General features: G+C 41.3%; 1 protein-coding gene across 13 annotated transcripts in view; it reads left to right on the top strand.

Annotated features, from left to right (window-relative positions):
• The window catches only part of ppfia1 (PTPRF interacting protein alpha 1), a gene marked incomplete at its 3' end in the record, with an annotated part of 64,262 nt that overhangs the window by 6,656 nt on the left and 37,552 nt on the right, over positions 1-20,054 (top strand). For all 13 annotated transcript variants that reach the window (XM_034200680.1, XM_034200691.1, XM_034200682.1 and 10 more), the window contains 6 exon segments: positions 11,724-11,825; positions 13,055-13,219; positions 13,485-13,559; positions 16,821-16,922; positions 18,010-18,243; positions 19,639-19,785. In XM_034200680.1, the coding sequence (XP_034056571.1) occupies positions 11,724-11,825; positions 13,055-13,219; positions 13,485-13,559; positions 16,821-16,922; positions 18,010-18,243; positions 19,639-19,785 (825 nt within the window).

The raw sequence follows: 20,054 nt of genomic DNA, 5'->3' as shown, positions 1-20,054 counted from the left end.
TTGTGTGTTTTATTTCTTTATGATGCATTAATGATTGTTGTTCTATTTGGAGATGATTTCACACAAAAAGGAGGAACTGACAAACAGCACTTCACTATCAGCTGCATCGAGGAAAAACACTAGAAACCTTACGATTCCCTTTTGAACCATTGATGTTGGATCGATTCGTGGTCTTCAGGCGGTAGGTAGGTAAAGCAGAGGTGAAGTGTTCTCCCTGGCTTCCTCCCTCCCGGTGAGAGTACCCTTCCACTGGAATGCACAAACATTCCTGGGCCGTTTGCTCGCACGGCAGCAGCTTCTTCAAACTGCAGCGGTGCCCTGTTGGAAGCCCTATTTGTTCTTTTCGGTTGTCTTTTCTTTGTTTTAGGAGTCGTGTGTGCAGGCTAAATTGCTCTGACGCTCCCAGTAAAATGCAATGTTGTGGAAAGCTCATTGACACCAGTTTGAATGTGTGCACAGATACATTTCTTTAGAAGACCAATTTCAGGGCCCACATGTTGCGGCAAAGTCCGTTTCTGTGCTTCTGTGTCAGCCGAGGCTTATTATAGTTTCTCTTGAAGTGGGCTTCACTGGGTGTGTGTTCGTGTCGGCTGGCAGTGGATTTACAGCTGCTGTGATTGTTGAGGCAGTAAAAGAGAAAGACGTGGTGGTAGTTACGTGCTTGATGTTGCTGCATTCATAGTTTTTCCACACCGACTAGTAAACGTTTAGCGGCACTCAAGACAACTGCTGTCTTTGTAGAAAAAGTACATTTCAAATGCCAACTATAACGAAAACCAGATGGCTTCACATATCACACCAACATGTCTCTTATCTGTCAATGAGGTTGTGAAATTGAGTGCAAGTGAGATGAAGGAACTGTGTGGAGCATATGGAACAGATTCCCGTTTGGGATGGGCATTGTCTTGTGGATACGTTTTCCAAATGGTTACAAATATGTTTTTAGTGTGATGTATTGTCTTTGGGTGTAATGACATATGGAAACGCTTCTAAAATCAGTGTTTTATTCAACATGCGAACATAAATGGAAAATGTAATTGATATTAAACTCTTCTCTAATTACCTTCGTCACGGATGTTTTGAGACACGAGAGGGTTGACGCTCCAGTCTGGCTCTGTTTAAGATTTAGTTTAAACTTTTACCACACGGAGGAAAAGGCCCATATTTTCTGCTTGCTTCTGTAAAGTTATTACATATACATTAAGATGAATACAACTAATTATAAAAACACACAAAAGTATGCAGTGTACACAGATATCCTCAATAATTGATCACTTTGAAGCTACTTTCACTGGATCTATACAGTATACTGAAATGTCTAAGCCAGTAGGATCTTGTGGGTGCGAATTAAGACGCACAAGAAATGAAAAAACAGCTTGAGTTGACGCCACATTAGGCTAAAACATTAGGGTTTTGTTGTACCTATTCCACATTACTACTTAAAGTTCATGAACACACATCGAGCATCATCTCAAAAAACATCTGCAATGTCCAATTGACTTTCTAGTTGATATCATTGGTAACTTTCAGACATTTGATTGATGTGTAAGATAACGAGTCATCCTGCACGGTAAACCTGTCTTTCTCTATATAAGTGACACATGCACACGTTGCACAACACTCCTGCAGCTTCCTGTGAGCCAGACACTGTTAACAGAGGATGTGATGTCCTAAATACTACAGATTGTAAAGGTTAACAACATAGTGCTAAACCGGACGTTGCTACAGGTACCGGTGAGGCTATGAAATGCAACCCAGGAAGGCTGGTCTGAGTAATGGATCCCTCTCCGCAGCCCTGTCACTCACCGGACCCTTTGGCCTCTCTTTCCCGTTATGACTCCTATCTAGGCTGGTCCCACAGTTAGGGCTGCTCGATTATGGCAACAATCATAATCTCGATTATTTGGGTCAATAATTGATATCACGATTATTAAAAAACGATTATCCATTTACTTTGGAAACATCCATTTATTGAAAACGAATTGAACAGTATGTTTTAAAATGTGATTACCCTGAACTTTAATTATAATTCAACTGAAAAACCGATTTAAAAAAATAAAATAATTATAATGTGGGTGACGCAGCGTCCACACTGCAGCGTGCGTTGAAGCTTGCCGGTGGGCGTGTCTGAAACTCGACCAACAACCAATCACATGAGTCTCCCGCCCCGGACACACAAGCACGCGGTTTGATTGGCTAGAGCTTGTACTGGCATATGATCTGATTGGCTGACTGCTCGTTTTATTTCGATTACGTTGTTTTCGTAATCGTTGCCCGCCAAAATCGTAATTGCGATTTAAAATACGATTAATTGAGCAGCCCTACCCACAGTGAAGTTAAGTGAGAAGGAGACTAAAAAGGAACCTTTATTGACTCCAAGTCCAATACCGGAAAACTGATATCTGATTGACGGGTGCAAAGTAGTATTTGATGACTTGTGTTCCTTTAAGGTCATCGTTGGGAGATGGTTCGGACAAAATCATCTGCCAAAAATGTGCAAATAAAGATCCATTAAATACTGGATATTGTTTTGAGACTAGAATACACCATTTTTGGAAAGTTATCTTCACATTGTATTTTACTCTATGCTCCGTCTCCACTACTGTAAATAACAGTTTACTCTTATCAGTCAGGATTGTGCCCATGCATTTATCTGATTGACCAACACTTGACAACTACGGTTTCATTCTTAAAGAAAGTCAGGGTAGAAACTACTTCAGTCCCTGACTTGTCCTTCAACATACATTTGCTTATCTAGCATCTTGCTTAAACCTTATTGCAACATTTGAAAAAGTTAACATACGAAAAAACAGATGGAAGAAAACATAAGTAAAGATTTAATAGCGAGAGTGCAGTTTGGTAAATATTTGGTGTATGGAACAAAATCATGCGTTTTTCGGTTTCTGATATTTGGCTGCTTTTTTTTAAGGATCCAATTGACGACACTGACCAACTTGTATATTCTGGTCAGGGCCGTAATGGCATGAATTGAAAGTCTTCAGTGGTGAGACACAGAGACAAAGACGGACTTGTTCCACAGTGACATGAAAGTGACAAGTGTTGCCTTCACCAAATGTGATCTGAATAAGTAACGCAAAGGAAACCAACAGAAGATGGTAGTCAAGGTCGTGCTCTCATACAAGCTTTACAAACTATCCTTATAACTATCCAGGTTCATTTGTTCAACGCAGGATGTTGTGTTTGAGAAATCTAGAGCTTATTGTCGTTTCCTTTCACCTCTCGATGAATCTGTTTTCTGGAGAAACCAATAACTGCAACATGGCCTCTTTTCTATTCCAATGTAATCACTGTCTTAGTAAAGCTTCACCTCGGACTGTTGGACGAAGGTCATTAACCACAAAATATGAAGTTGATACGTTGCTTTCTGCATAAAGTTGATAGTTCTAGTGTGTATAAAATTGACGAATGTCCCCCAAATTAAGGAGTCTTGACCAGAGTTCCCGTTAGCCGGTAATTACCGGACTACGACCGGTAAAATATGCTGAAGACCGGCAAATCTAAATCTCCGGTCAAAGTGTCCGGTCAAAATAATATCCGTTTAGCGCAATACCACATCAGTTGCGCAACTTGCGCCATTTATGTGACAGACAAGAATAGTCAATTCTAATGTCTAACACGTAATGTGGAGAAAGAGATGTCCTGTGTGGGTTGATTGTGCGTTGATCTGTTGGTAATGCCTCGGGGTTCCGGTGGGCATGTAAACAAATGCATAATGCTGCACTATACTTTACGGCCTCACCCAGTTGCATAGCGACGCTTATTGTTTAGGTGTCTTTTAATAAGCAGGTAGTCATATCATTAGCTAGAACTAGCTGGATCTGATCGATATGGACATAAACGCGAGTGAAGTCTAATCTGACGGGAGAGAGAGATCAGCTGCTGCTGACGAGTCGACACGCAGCTCTGCATGATCAGCGGTGAGCGGAGCAACACACACTTCAGGTTAGAATATCACACGTAGCTATTTTAATGACCTCTCAAACTACCGTAAGTAGTTATAGATATGTTTAGTTTCACTGTCGGGTCACTCATCACTGATCCGCGAGCTGCATGATACTGACGGGCTGTCAGGAGAGGGAGAGCGCTCCGTTTATTATTCCCCTGTTATTGTAAGTTACTGTACACTTTTGAATAATGTAGTTAATCTACTATCATTAGTTTGTTTAATATCGAATCATCAATTTGTTTTAAAGCTCAATAAATAACAAAGAGCTTTGACCGGCACTTTTCAAATGTTGTCCGGAAGATTTAAACTTTAACGGACATGTTGACCGGCGAAAACATATTCTAACGGGAACTCTGGTCTTGACTTGCTATTAATCATCGCATCACCTGAATAAATACATTTGACTACATGACAGCAGGAAATGATTCTTTCTCCAATAGCCCATACAAGGAGACACTGTCAAAATGAGTTTCCAGAGTTTTCTTGTCACCTGCGTAGCCACATAACAGATGCAACCGAAAACATTCCTGACCTTTTTAGGTGCCCACATCCTTTTCCAGCCTCATCAGTCATCAGTGTTTTACAATGAAGTGCACGTGGTCTGAAGCTACTGTTATAAGGACACTTTCACGCCTTGTAAGTGGAGCTGTTTTTCCCCAGAGTTTAACAGTTGTAATTGCAAGTGCTCACTGAACATAGTTATAGGAGAGTGTATTAAGTCAGTTGACAGTTAAATAAACCAGGTATGTATTTAGTATACTCTGTAGGCATGGGTCGAGTTATGATGGAAACTGCACTGAAATAATAAGGGTAATGCCAACACCTAGAATTTGGTACCTGTTCCTGAACGATAACACACCTTTACACCTGTGATATACCCAATGTAGACAAGTCTCTGAAGCACACACACACACACACACACACACACACACACACACACACACACACACACACACACACACACACACAGAGTCTCTGGACGTAAAGTGGGTTATGCTGTACCTGCTCTAAGACGTTAGACAGCAAATCACCATTATTATTAGATCTTGGTAAAGGGTGGTGCAAGGCTCACTAACACTGATACGATTTGGTATTGAATGAGCAGGCATTATTCAATAATCGTTAGTATTAAAGCAATCAATGCAGTTGAAGAGCTCCCTCCACAAAAAGTCAGTGGAATTTCTCCAAAAAATGTGGCAAACAAATGTTAATGACACCTACACTTTTGTCCAGAAAGATAATTCCCTTTTCTTTGGTATTCACCAGTGGGGTATTTACCAACGTATTTTATGTCGTAGAACAAAAATCTCTCGTGTTTTTATCATGCTAACAACAAAAAATACTTTTACAGACGATAGAATAGGAACCGCTGACTCATTTCTGGGTTCTAGGACTCGATTGATCAGTGCCTCCAAGTCATTCAGCTCCATTGGTTTGACATCTTCTCTCTGTGTGTTGGGCGCCGGCTCAGCAGCTGTGAATGGGAGCCATTGTAATGTCTAATTAGTTTTTTGACGGTGAGTCCTCCTGTAGGCGAGCAGATGCCCTCGGCACAGTGTCAGATTTCAGCACACGCCATAAGCTTTTAAGAACGGCTAAAGTCATTATGCTGCAGGCCTGTTGGTTCCGATCTCAGCTCCAAACACAGCACACTCAGATGGAGGAGTGTGAAGGGAAAGGAGCTTATTCTCTCAAGCCTATTGACCTGCTCTCAAATGCTGCCAGGCTTTAAGAATCCGGAAGAGTTTACTTGTACTGTAAAACAAGTGCAGAAAACTAAATGTTGATCTTATCAGGGTTTGGTAATGAGTTTGACCATGGTTAGATGAAACAGCTGCAGTTAAATGAATCATTACTCATCATTAGGTGTGGAGTTTGTTTTACATTCTTGTTCATGTTGTTGACCAAACGGAGAGGAGCGAGACTGTTTCCTGATCTTCCGTTTCGCAGCTTTTCTCTGCCTACGAGGAGAGAAACGCTTTATAGAAATGTCAGTTCATTTGAACTATCCTTCTCCTCAGAAATATCAGAATTCAAAACATCTTAGTTTGTATCCTTTAAAGTATTATGTTACACTACATTTGAATTAACGTTACTTATGTGGTTAATGGTTAAAACATTTTATCAAAATATTTGTTACGATACCAAAATACGTGTTATTAGTTGGTACCTACTAAGTCCGTTTAAATGCAAAAAAGAATATTAACGAACCAACACAGAAGACATAAAAGGCATATAAGCAAATATTCAATTTAAAACTGTTAAAAAAAAGCACCGAAATTCAGTTTGAAGTGTTTGCAAACTGCATTCATGTTATTTTGCCTTTCCAGTGCTCACATTTCCCCCTCTCCCATTCAGACATATCTCTTAACACTATGGTAATGCATAACGTTTATATATTATATACATAGACACAGAATTGAGCTTCTGTCTCAGTGCCACCAAGGTGCCGGGACACTCTTCCCCGAGAGGACGAGTGCTTATCCCTGGAAAGCTTTTGTGTGTTCCTCCTCCTGTGTTTTGTAACACTGTTCCTTTAATATGTTGGCACACATATTTGTGACCCCCCCCCATCCCTTAATCCCCTCCCCTGTTCTGAGGCTTACGAAGCTCAGTCCACTCCGAACCAGCGTGTCCCCTCTAACAGTCTTCAGTTTAGGGAGGGAGAGACAGATCACGCTGTAAAGCCCGTAGCTGCCATCACGTCTTTACACGCTTATAACTATACGGTGTTCAATCAGCAGATTCAAAATGCATTCATATGTTTGGGGAATAAAGTATTCAATGCTGTAAACATGTTGACCCCAATCTGATGCTTTCACAGCTATTTAAATCTGACACTGGATCTACGGAGATAATACAAAGGGTAGTCAGGCTGCATTATTAATCGAAACGTTGTACGTTGGACTCGCAGTATGCGTAGTATTTCTAGGCAACAAAAAAACGGCAAAAATATGTGTCAATATCTGATGGAAGTATCGTGGAGCTGCAGGGACAGTCCAAGCATACAAAGAGTTATCTTCAGACTTAACAAAACATATTTGTTTGGTAAAGATCCTCTTAAAGAAATCACACTAATTCAATCTATAATGGTTTTAAAATGTGTTTCAAAAATAGTGATTCCTTCTTACTTCACAACTTCTATTGCATTTGCATTATCAGTAAAACAATAATTGTACGTCTACAAATTATGAGGCCCTAACTTCAATGTGGTTTAAAGAATTAAAACATTGTATATTAATGCACTTTTATACACAAGCAAATTCCTTACTTGACAGAAAACCTGATTCTAATGTAGATAGAAATGAAGAACATTATTTTACGTTATTTTCAAATGGTAAGTTACATGAGTACGAGATCGTCTCATGTCGACCTTGTGTTGTATTATGCATGTCTCTTCCTTATGTGCTACTATCCCAAATGACTGTCATCACAGTACTTTCTTTAGCATGTGGGTGGGCTCGTGCATGTTAAACAGAGAGGGAGGGGGTCTGTGGGTCGATGCTCCAGTCTGGGCCTGTTTAACATTTTGTTTAACCGTTTACCACATGGAGGAAAAGGACCATACTTTGTCTCTTTCTGCTTGCTTCTGCAAAGTTCTCACACACATACATTAAGATGAATACAACGTATTAGAAAAACACATCGGAGTCTGCAGTCCACACATATCTTCAATGATTGATCACTTTTAATTGCTAATTTCACTGGTTCTATATACTGACATGTATAAGCCAGTAAGTATCTTGTGGGTTCTTCTCTAAAGCCTGATTGTTCTGGACTTAATGTAACCGCACTTCAAATGTTCAATCTGCAAACAAGTACAAAACACTCCCGTTCGTCTACAACATATGATGTTGAGTGTAAATAATAGGGAGGGACAAAGTGGGCGTTCAAAGGCAAAAGACAATCTTAAGGTTGCTGCAGGAATGTAGGAAGTAAGCCGCTCTGTAATTACCCCAGAGCCCGCCTCTGCTGCTCTCTCATTGGCTAGCAGAGAGCAGAGGCGTTGGTCCTAGCCAATAGGAAACTCCCACTGACTCCTTTCAGGGAAGCTGAGTCTGTGCCAGGCTCTGCACAAGCTCCAAGGCTGCAGTGAAGGCAGGAGAATAGTTGTGGTAGTGACTGAAAAGAACGATCAGTTCCAGCTCCAAACCCCCCCTTCCCCAGCCCCTACAGACTCACACACACACACACACACACACACTCTCGCACACACACACTCCCAGCTGTAGGAAATATAGCAAGAAGGCCTCGCAACTCAGCGCGCCTGTGCTAGCTTCTGCAGGGCAAAAATCAGGATGGCACATTCTTTAGGACCAACCATGCATGTAATCCCTAAAAGTGTGTGTGTGTGTGTGTGTGTGTGTGTGTGTGTGTGTGTGTGTGTGTGGTGTGTGTGTGTGTGTGTGTTGTGTGTGTGTGTGTGTGTGTGTGTGTGTGTGTGTGGTGTGTGTGGTGTGTGTGTGTTGTGTGTGTGTGTGTGTGTGTGTGTGTGTGTGTGTGTGTGTGTGTGTGTGTGTGTGTGTGTGTGTGTGTGTGTGTGTGTGTGTGTGTGTGAAGAGTCTCTGATAGAATAATTAAACCATGATGAATATTTTCAAGTCCACCACAATATGGTTTTTATATGAACTCGATATCAGATGGCCGTTTCACACGGTAGTTGCATTTATATCAACTAAGAAAAAGGGAACTATACAATTTATATTACTGTTCTTTTCCTGGTATTTAAATCCAAAGCAATCTTTTATTTTCAAATAATAAAAATACCACTTCGATCTATTTGTGTGTATAAAGTAGATGTCTTGTGTTTAAGCACTTTTCCAATGTTAAGAGAAGTGGTGCGCTTGTTGTGACGCAGACATGCCATGGGAATTTCTAAGTAAAAGCTTATCTTAAGTCATTGCTGAAGTTTTGGCTTTGCATCAATGAGTTTGGATTGTTGATCATTGATACAGATCCCTTTGTGGATGGCATGCCGAGAGAGGAATGTGCACGGCCTTTTATTGTGTGATCATCGCAGAACCCACTCCGATAAAGCGATGCAGGAGATAAAGTGACTGTTTACACAAGCAGGATATCAGTATGTGAATGCTCTTTCTGCACCTTCTGCTTCCCAGCCTAATGATCCTGTGCTGACCAGTGGCGAGCCGTGACTTTTATACCTACCCCCCCCCCCCCCTCCTTCCCTCGAAAGAAAAGAAGAGTTATTACGTCACAGCGTATACTTCAGCGGAATATCAAAACAACGGCCCGGGGTGGCTCCACCACACAGAACAACACCATTTATATAAACACCTATCATGACCGGGCACCCACAGCCAAGGAACAATTACAAATGAATGAAGTCGGCACGGCGACCCACATTGAAAATGACTTAATGACCTTTGGTGATAAATCACTGAAACACAAAGTCCATCCTCCTGTCCTTCTGGATGAAGCACTTGATGGCGGGTCATGCAGCCGATCCTTTGCCAGTTTATCATTGGAACTCAATCTTGAAAATGACTCGGTTAATAATTTCGCAACGATGTCATCATGCATTTCCTAACATTCGGTCTATATGTTGAAAATGTATTATCTCTTCGATTTCCACACGGCATCTATTGCACGTCTGTCTGTCCTGGGAGAGGGATCCCTCCTCTGTTGCTCTCCCTGAGGTTTCTCCCATGTTCCCTTTAAACTGTGGGTTTTCTCTGGAAGTGTTTCCTTGTACAATGTGAGGGTCTACGGACAGAGGGTCTAAGGACAGAGGGTCTAAGGACAGAGGGTCTAAGGACAGAGGGTCTAAGGACAGAGGGTCTAAGGACAGAGGGTGTCATTTTCTCATACTGATATTCTGCACAAACTGTGTTGTATTTGCTGTAAAGTTATATGTACAGCACTTTGGCTCGACCAAAAAGCGTTTAAAAATGTGCTATATAAATAAAACTTGATTTGATCACTATCGCTGACATGAGCCATCATGAACGAACTTATGCTAATCATAAATCTATCGATCATAAATCTATCGATTAGATTTAAAATAATAAAAGTAGGATAGACATGTGGATATTATCCGGTTCGTTTTCCACAGACCTGATTTCCAGCTATCTTCCAAAACCCTCTGGAGAAATCCCACTGCTTTCTGTCGAGGGAACCCGAGCGCAGCTTACTTCCAGGTTTTAGGACGCATCACTGCACCACATGCATCGACCTCACAGCGGGCGGAACTTGTCATAAAGTCCACGAAAATAAAGCCCGCCCATTTAGAGGGAAGATATGATTGGTCAATTGTACTGTCATTTGACATTACTCTCTCGTTGAGTTACTATAGCGGGCCCTAAGGGGATTCATAGCCGTCTTCACAGTGACTCGCAGAGACGGCTCAAGGAGCTTCTTTCATTTAACCCTTCACGTTCCAACAGAAGCTGAACAGGCAGATTCGAAGGATTTATTTCTTTGGACATTTTATTTTAAATACAATTAAATCAAGTTTTTTTGGTAAAACTAATGAAAAATATAACTAAAAAATAACAAAAAAAGCCGTCAGGGCCCTCTCATATTTGTTGGCTTACCTTGCTATATTTATCATGTCATATTGCTAAAGACGTCTTCTATTTTAAGCCCCAAGGGTGGGACCTGTAGCGTGAGGTGCAGGAGCTCCTCGGGTCTGATCAAGCTGTTAAGAGTTGTGTCATGCTGCTGGGCATTGAGTTGGGGTGGGGGGAGTGTGTGGAGCCTTTGAAGACCTATAACACACCACGGGAAAGGAACAACCCCAAAAAGCATAATGGGGCCTATTTAACGCTCACGATAAATGTGTAAACCTTGGCGCGCTAAAAAGATGACAAAATATAACCCCAACTTCTTATCGTACACCTTGTTACCATAAAGTGAACCGTAAACTGACTGGAATTGCACAGTGGGAGTGTGGTGGGAATTCTTGATATGAACTAGTGAGAGAGATGTCTTTCTGGTTCTTTAATCTTTTGCAAAAGAGGCAAACAACACGAAGAGCAATGTCTCCACAGCCGAGTGCAACTACTCAAACTGAAGAGAGATTTTATACAGTTACAAAAATGCTTAGTCTTGAGATTACTGACCTATGACCCCATCAGAGTACAAGAGACCCAGGAAGAGGTCACTGATTACACTGGTTTCATGGCACCTTGTGACTGATCACCTCCCTGAGTGCTGAGATCTTCTGTCTCTTGACATGTCAGGCTTACAGAGTATTATTATGTATATGTTAAATATAACATCACAGCATCCAATTCTCTGATAATCAGAATGTCCATTACAGGAGTTAGTTAAGGGTCACCACTGGAGGAAGAGATCGTGCTCGCAGTTTGATAGCAGCGGAGATGATATGCCCTGTGGAGCTCTTATTATCACAGCGGCTCCCTGCTGTGAATCCAGCCTTATCGATGCTTTAGCTAAGTGTCGGTAAATCGTGGCAATAATTCAGGAATCAAGTTATAATAAAGTAAAAAACCCTAGATTTCGTCTACCAGTTTGTCATGCATTTCTTTATCACAACACCACGCGTGTATTTCCCCCTAAACTATGGAAAAATACTCTTTTAAACTAAATTATAATTGTGATTAACGCAATTAAATGTTTTGACCGATTGAGACCCGTAAAAAACATACAAGCTCCCAGCCTCAGTATTATCCACCTTTAGTTCTTTTTCTCTATCGCAGCGTCTTCGGAAAACCAGATCTGCGCTCACTAAGAAGTGCTTACATGTTTCTGTATTTGTATATTTCTATTCTAGGAGTTTGCTGCACTAACAAAGGAGGTGAACATATGCCGAGAGCACCTTCTGGAGAAGGAGGAGGAGATTGCTGAGCTGAAGGCGGAGAGAAACAACACACGGGTTAGTACACACACACACACACTGCATTATCCAACAAGTGTTACACATCGCCTGCGTACTCCTGACGTATCGGTTGAATTCCTCCATGTGTCTGTTTTGGGAATGGATGTTGTCGTAACACTGGTTGACAAATCCCATAAGTATATCCTATAAAACAACCCGTTGTCACGAGTTTGGGGCGTGGCAAATTGCTCAATCATCCAAATATTCCAACAACTGACATTAGATGTCTTCACATGCCGCTGTGCGTTCTCAAGAGGAGGTTTCTAAAGGTCCCACACACTGCAGGGCTCCACTGTTCATCATCTATTGCTAAAGAATTGTGTTTATTAATTTATTTCACAAATGTTTTACTTATTTTATTGTTTGCGAGTTTTGCTGAGCTGTGGGATTTTTGGATTTGATTTGACCTTAGTGACGCTTCAATCACATCAGACTCCATCAGCATACCAGAGTCAAACAGAGTGTGAGTCCCTACTGTCTCTGACTGGAAGCCTTTTCTCTTGCGTACTTGTTGCATTAGAGTTTGTCCTTTTTAATATTCAACATCACAACTGTATGTTGTAAACAATATTGAGCGGTGGACTCGAGTGAAACGAAAGACAAGGCGATGAAACTTATGTTAAAAATGGGAAACAGCAGTAATGTTATCGAGCATTACACACGAGTTAAAAAGATACAATACAAATAAATATAATTAAATAACAAATAAACATACAGAAAATATATACTGTACATATCCACCGTGGAAAAAACATCAATTAATGCAACAAATATACAAGAGCAACAAACTCATTACAGGTTCACCAACGCTTTATGCTGGTGGCGGATAAACAATTAGTGTAAAGTGATTCATCGAGGTGGGGTCTCGAGGGGCTACCATGCAATTATAACACCTACTGGTGCTTCTTGATGCAACACAATGTTACATGAACACGATTCGTTTGTTCCCCTTTGTGTGACAACTTGGAGCGTTAAAGTCCATTACGATTCACCATGCAAAGGTACCCACATCGTTACTTCATATGTTCACAAGTATTGGCTTTTAACTTAATAATGACCTTTTCTGCATCAAGACATTTCAGTTGTGTCACAATGCATCTAAGAGTTAACTTGCTTCCTCACCTGTAGTTAGTTATACATGCGTAGGACAGGTTTCTTTGCTTCTGCACTTGAGCAATGGATCTTGATGTGATGTTTTCTCCCCTGTTCTCCTCTGGTGTGATCAGCTGCTGCTGGAGCACCTGGAGTGCCTGGTGTCTCGGCACGAGCGCAGCCTGAGGATGACGGTGGTGAAGAGGCAGGCTCAGTCTCCTGCAGGAGTCTCCAGTGAGGTGGAAGTCCTCAAAGCCCTCAAGTCACTTTTTGAACACCACAAAGCCCTCGATGAGAAGGTGTGTGTGTGTGTGTGTGTGTGTGTGTGTGTGTGTGTGTGTGTGTGTGTGTGTGTGTGTGTGTGTGTGTGTGTGTGTGTGTGTGTGTGTGGTGTGTGTGTGTGTGTGTGTGTGTAGTGTGTGTGTGTGTGTGTGTGTGTGTGTGTGTGTGTGTGTGTGTGTGTGTGTGTGTGTGTGTGTGGTGTGTGTGTGTGTGTGTGTGTGTGTGTGTGTGTGTGTGTGTGTGTGTGGGTTTTGTTCATCTGTTCTGTCACGTGTGTTGTAGGTGAGGGAGCGACTACGTGTTGCTCTGGAAAGATGCAGCGCATTGGAGGAGCAGCTCACCATGTCACACAAAGAAGTAAGCACACTTATAATGGAATTAGCTATTCAATAGGTACGCCAACTCCATACCAAATATCTATAATACACTGCATTCATGTGATGAAAACATATTCGCGAGAACAACTTAACTGCCTACATTAAAATCACCTAACCTTCTAAAGCTGTTTATAGTCTCAGCTTTTCAACTTGAGTGATACATGTAGGCTTAAATGTCGCACATGTATCCCTCATAATGTGTTGAACTACAAGAATACGTCACCCAAACAGCAGTTGGGCTTTATCTTGGCAGCCCCTATATACTATCTCTTTTTTACTGCAGTTATTGTTAGATTTCAATATTTAAAGGACAAGTCAAATGATGCGAATACACAGATTTTAAGAGTTTTTTTTAGTTTGTTAATCTTGACATTAAAGGTAGGGTAGGTGAGAATGGAGAAACGCGCCAGAATTTGAAAGTACGCAGCCGAAACAAATCTGCCCCTTCCTTCAGACTTCCTCACAGAGCCCCTCCTCCAACACACACGAACGCGCACATGACCAATGAGGGCACGAGATAAGTTTGTGCACAGATGGAAGGCTGACAGGCAGGTAGGCCATCCAGTTACTTTAGCCGGCTCAGATGATTGGTCGAGCTTTTTACAGCGCCACGGCTTCCACTGATGACATTTGTTTGTTGTCAAAGCATTTCATGCATTCATTGCTATCGGGGTGTTAAGAGCATTCCATGGAATATAACCACAAGTGTTTCTGAAGTGGATTACCTACCCCGCCTTTAATGTAAAGTTGGTGAATTACAGGGACCAAACCTTATGGCACATGATACATGTATGAAAACATTTCTACTTTGACATTGTTCTGTTCCTACAGAACCTGAATAGAGACTCTTTGACAAGCTCATCAAAGTCTAGTTCAGCTGTTATCATGTATTACATTAAGAGACTTTTACACACCAGGAGATGCTGGCAACAAACACTTGACTCAATGCAATGTGTATTCTATCACATGGATTTGTGCACATTTGACCTGCTTCAGAAGTCTCTGCCGTACTGAATACATCTGGAGTATTCACTGTATATATCTCAGGAAGAGACTCCCAGCTCTGACGTACACACATGTGTTCATGAATGCAGAGCTTTTTAGTGCTGTGTGTTGAATGGGATCGAGATTGACAAAAGGCCCAGAGGATCTTTGGGAAGTGTCCTAGATTTCCTCTCTGCTTCGGTCATCTTTTGTTCCTGGTAATCTGCCTTGGACCACACACACACACACACACACACACACACACACACACACACACACGCACACACACATGCGCACACACACACACACACACACACGCACACACACATGCGCACACACACACACACACACACACACACACACGCACACACACATACACGCACACACACACACACACACGCACGCACACACACGCACGCACACACAGTACTTGTTTAGATTAGAAATAACAGCATTGCAAATTATTTCAATCAATCAAAGTTAATTGATACAGTCCAATATTAAACATTTGTCTCAGGGGACTTAACAGTTTATACAGAATATCAATCTGAATATGACACCCTTTCAAAAGGATTCCTCAATGTGGTCTTAATGCATTAGAGCAGGGGTGGCCAACCAGTCAGAGGTTAAGAGCCACATGTTTTCTATGTTACTGCAAAGAGCCACATCAAACACACAGTCACTGATACCGCTTGTTTCAGTTTTTTGTTTTCTGGAGACAAGATGTCAACCACGTCACTGATGCATCTTTGTGGCATTGGGATATATATTTTTAAAATCCTCTGGAGCAGAGAGAGGAGCTGTGTATTATTGTTATTGATGAATGCATCTGTTTCTTAGGGTCAAAAACAATAAACTCACAACTTAAGATGAAAGCGTTTAGTTTATTTAATAAAAGAGCACATGTTCAATGTGAAAAGTGACAGTAGTTATAGATTATTTGCAATCTGGTGCTATATATATATATTAAAAAAAACAATTATATATATTTATTAAACACCTTGAATTTCAGGGGGGGGCGCGGGGCTCCGTTGGCGGGGCGCAGCGCCCCTCCAAGACAATGGTAGGGGAATCACTGGATAGTGTTTAATCAACAATAGGTTTCCCCCCCTCAAAGGTGATTGGTTCACTGCATCGCAGGTATTATTGTGATTGGCTCTTGGGCCACATCAAAATTAGACGCGCTGTCATCCTCTCATACTGACACCTGACACCACACATACACACGTAGGGAGAGCCGGGACGAAAGTAACACGGGACGAAAGTAACGGAGCGATTTTATCCGAGCCCAAACAACTTTGAGCGGCCAAATTACGTCAGAATGATCAGCATTCAATACTTAACAGACCTACTAAATATCAGGTTTAACTGTCAGGAGGAGCTAGTGTTGTCACGATACCAACATTTTCATATAAGTCAAGAATTGCGATTCCGATTCTTTTTCAATACTGTTCTTAAAAAAAGGGAAACAGTCTTAAATGTAATTATCGTGCTTTATTTCACACCAGAACCATAACCATAACACACACTTTTAAACAATGAGAACAATAAATAAAATAAATGACAAGAATTCGTATTAAATAAAATAAATAAATGTCTTACAGACAGGCCTCGTGGTGTCCGTAGGCTTGCCCTCACTGTCAGAGATATAGCTAAAATACTTCCAAATTTCGCTTCTGGCGTCTTTTTTGTCAACAAGCCGAGGCGCAGCGGCAGTTGCACTCCCACTTGCAGCCATGCTTCTCGTTTTCTCACGTGCTCTGGCAGCTAGCGCGTGCACGAGAGAGGGGAGGGATTTAGAGCGTGCTTGAGAGGGGCGGGACTGCAGGCACGGCTGCAGTGCAGGGAGTGGAAGCAGAGCGCTGAACACACACGGCTCTTATTAAAACGGCGCTTTCTCACCGGAGTACTTTCCCCCGTTATTCTTAAAGTACCGATACTAATGAAACGGAGGAATCGTACCGTTTTTAACGGCAGGGTATCGCGGTACCTTTCAAGTATCGGTACACCGTGCAACACTAGTCAGGAGTCAGTGTCTCTCCCCCAAACTCACACATATACAATTCGATATGAACTGAAGACGAGCCGCATGAAACTTGGCAAAGAGCCGCATGCGGCTCGAGAGCCGCGGGTTGGCCACCCCTGCATTAGAGTCTAACCCTGGGTTTTATTCTGAAAGATCTGTTGCAATGTGTTTTTGTAAACTCCTGACTTGAGTGACTGAACGGTGTTAACAGATGCTGATGTGTTTGTGTAGTTGGCGTACCTCAGGGAGCAGAGCAGCCAGAAGAGAGGGCTGGCAGACGGGACCAGCGAGGTCAACCACAACTCGGAAAACACGCCGAGCACCAACGGCAAGGTGAGCTCACCGCACTGCGATACACGGGAAAGTAAACCAGGATGGGGGCGAGGCCATTGACGTATAAAGTGACCTGGATGCAGCTGTCGGTGCAGGATATGTTCAATCCTATGAACCTTTCTCAGTGGCGCGTGAAGCCAAATTAGCCTGACTCGTAGAGAGCAAAAGTACCTGCATCTGGGCCAAAAGAGCATGCATGCAAGTTTAGTTATATAGCACCTTTAAACACAAGGCAATTCAAAGTGCTTTACAAAAAATGAAAGACATTAAGAGCATTTAAGAAATAGTGCAGTTGGAACATATTATATATTAGACACGTATTTAAAAGCAAAGATAGTAAAACATGAATGACACAGGTACATGAGTAAAAGTTACAGTTTAGTGTGAGATGTGAATGTCTCAATTAAAAGCAGCGACAAAAAGAAAAGTCTTCAGCCTGGATTTAAAAGTAGTCAGAGTACCGGCAGGTTTCTGGGAGTTTGTTCCAGATATTTGGAGCATAGTAACTGAACGCTTCTCCATGTTTACACTAAGCCCCGCCTTCAATCCCCTGCTCTCGGCTCAGTCAATTGAATGGAGAAAATAACTCGTCTTTAAACGCATTGATTTGATTAGATTTATCTTAAATGTGTAAAACAATAATACATGAGAATTATTATTCAATACAAAATTAAGCAGTGTCAAATTTAATATACAGAAATATTACTGATTCTAAGTTATGTATAAACAAATGATCTACTTGATTACACATCCGAAAAGGTGTGGGAAGAAGTTTACACTTATTTAATCCCACCCCTTCTCCAAAAAACTAAATTATTAACATATATATTTCATTTTTTCTTAAAGAAAACATTTGTTATTGACAGATAAACAAACAAAACATAAACTTTTAAGACACCAATGATTTAAATAAAGGCTATAAAACTGTTCGTGCCGGACCCCCCTATTTCAAATCTTCGTTTCAGAATCTTCGTTCCTGATTTCTTCCATTTCCTAATTAGATTTTCAAAGAAGGCCCTCGGTGAAACGGCTCTTTTTTAAACCAAATTATCTTCTGCTGAAACACTTGTTGGTGCTTCCTCCCCAGCGGTCGTCGGACGGCTCCCTGAGTCAGGACGAGGAGTCGGGTCACGGCTTCCTGAAGGTCGGGGAGCTACAGGACGTCGTCGACCGTCAGACCGCTGATCTGGGCCAGATGAAGGAACGCATGGTTGCCATGGTTTCACGCATCAACGAGCTGGAGGAGGACCTGGACACGGCCCGAAAAGACGTCATCAAGTCCGAAGATGTGAACACGCGGCTGCAGAGAGACCTGAGAGAGGTGAGTTTGATTTATTACATTTTAATTCATTTAGTTTTTCCATGTTTTTAGTGGCAGGTGAAAATGTTAGTTCAATAAATGTGAGTCCGTTGTCTTTATGCTTTTAAAGAGTACGATGTTATCATCAAAACAAAGTGGGAGTGCAATTAAGTCGAAGCTAAATGACTTTCAATATTAGAAATATAATAATTATGTGGAAGTATAAAAAAACAAACTTTAGTTTTTACTTTTTCTTTTGATACAGGAATTGTTGTAAAATTGTACTCAATTCATACAGCATCATTTTTTAAATATAAAAAACGAATGATTTTAAGGAATTTCATCACAAAATCACTCATGCAGGATATTGTGTTTGTCAGCATGCATGTAACACACATTTGATGGCCTCTGTCATTTTATTATATAACCTATTGTATGAAGATATGTGAACAGAGTAGGGCTGCTCCAGTAATCGTATTTTAATCGCGATTACGATTATGGCTTGCAACGATTACGAAAACAACGTAATCGAAATAAAACGATTATTTATTTATTTATTTTTTCGTTTTTCAGTTGAATTAAACTTAAAGTTCAGGGTAATCAACTGTTAAAAACATACTATTCACATTTTTTTCTCCAATAAATGGATGTTTTCAAAGTCAATGAATAATCGCATTTAATAATCGCAATTACAATTATTGACCCAAATAATCGAGATTATGATTTTTGCCATAATCGAGCAGCCCTAGAACAGAGCGGTGCGACTTGAGCTAGATCTCATTCTGGCCTTACTGTTTTTCCCACAGGGGATGAAGAGGATTAAACTAAACATAAATACAAGAAAAACAATAACTGTAAAGTAGATTTTTTTACTTATATGTATTTTGTCACGTAATGGGGTTTATCATTTTGTTGTTGGGCATTCTTCTTGAATTGACAACACTGAGGGGAAGACATAATCAGTTAAAAGTACACTGCAGTATAAAGCTGTTTTGTATTTTCCCCATCATTGACTTTCAAACGAAATTCTCAAGGAATCAAGGCTTTCTTGTTTTCTACACAACAGCTACCTTTGTTGTCATTACATGAAGTCCCCGGCTCCTCCAACAGTGCAACGAACAATATATTTAAGACATCAATTACAAAAGTTATCTTGAAGAGTGCAAATTAGTAAGTATAATGATGGAATAAGTCAACTATATACATGTCAATGGAATGTAAAATCAGACAATGCACAGTGGAGATAACGACTGTTAATTGTAATAATATTTAAATATGTGGACTGTATGTGACAGTACTTGTTTAATATGCTATTGAGCTGTTTCTCTAAACACTTCTGCTGCTTTACACTAATGTAAATGTGTGTGTGTGTGTGTGTGTGTGTGTGTGTGTGTGTGTGTGTGTGTGTGTGTGTAGTCCATGGCTCAGAAGGATGACATGGAGGAGCGGATCACCACCCTGGAGAAACGCTACCTGGCGGCTCAGCGCGAAGCCACCTCCGTCCACGACCTCAACGACAAGCTGGAGAACGAAGTGGCCAACAAGGATTCGCTCTTCAGACAGGTAGACCCCTCAATCCTAGAATAAAACTTTCAAAAAATCATTGAGTGTGACAACCAGAGGACGCGTTAACCGAATATTTTTCCGTCTATGACGGATTTTTTTTAACAATGACGGAAAAATCTGAAAGCAGTCCGTCATTTTGACAGATTAGATCAAACTCGGAACAGCGCCAACGTTTCCCCGCAGCGAGGCTCCGGTGGTATGCCGCGTTATGCATGCCCTCCAAAAAGGAAATTATATCGGTTCCAAGCCGTACTTTGCCGTACAAA

Source organism: Gymnodraco acuticeps, unplaced genomic scaffold (genome assembly GCF_902827175.1).
Source record: "Gymnodraco acuticeps unplaced genomic scaffold, fGymAcu1.1, whole genome shotgun sequence".
In the NCBI taxonomy this organism is placed as follows: Eukaryota; Metazoa; Chordata; class Actinopteri; order Perciformes; family Bathydraconidae; genus Gymnodraco; species Gymnodraco acuticeps.
This window is presented reverse-complemented; position numbering and strand designations above follow the sequence as displayed.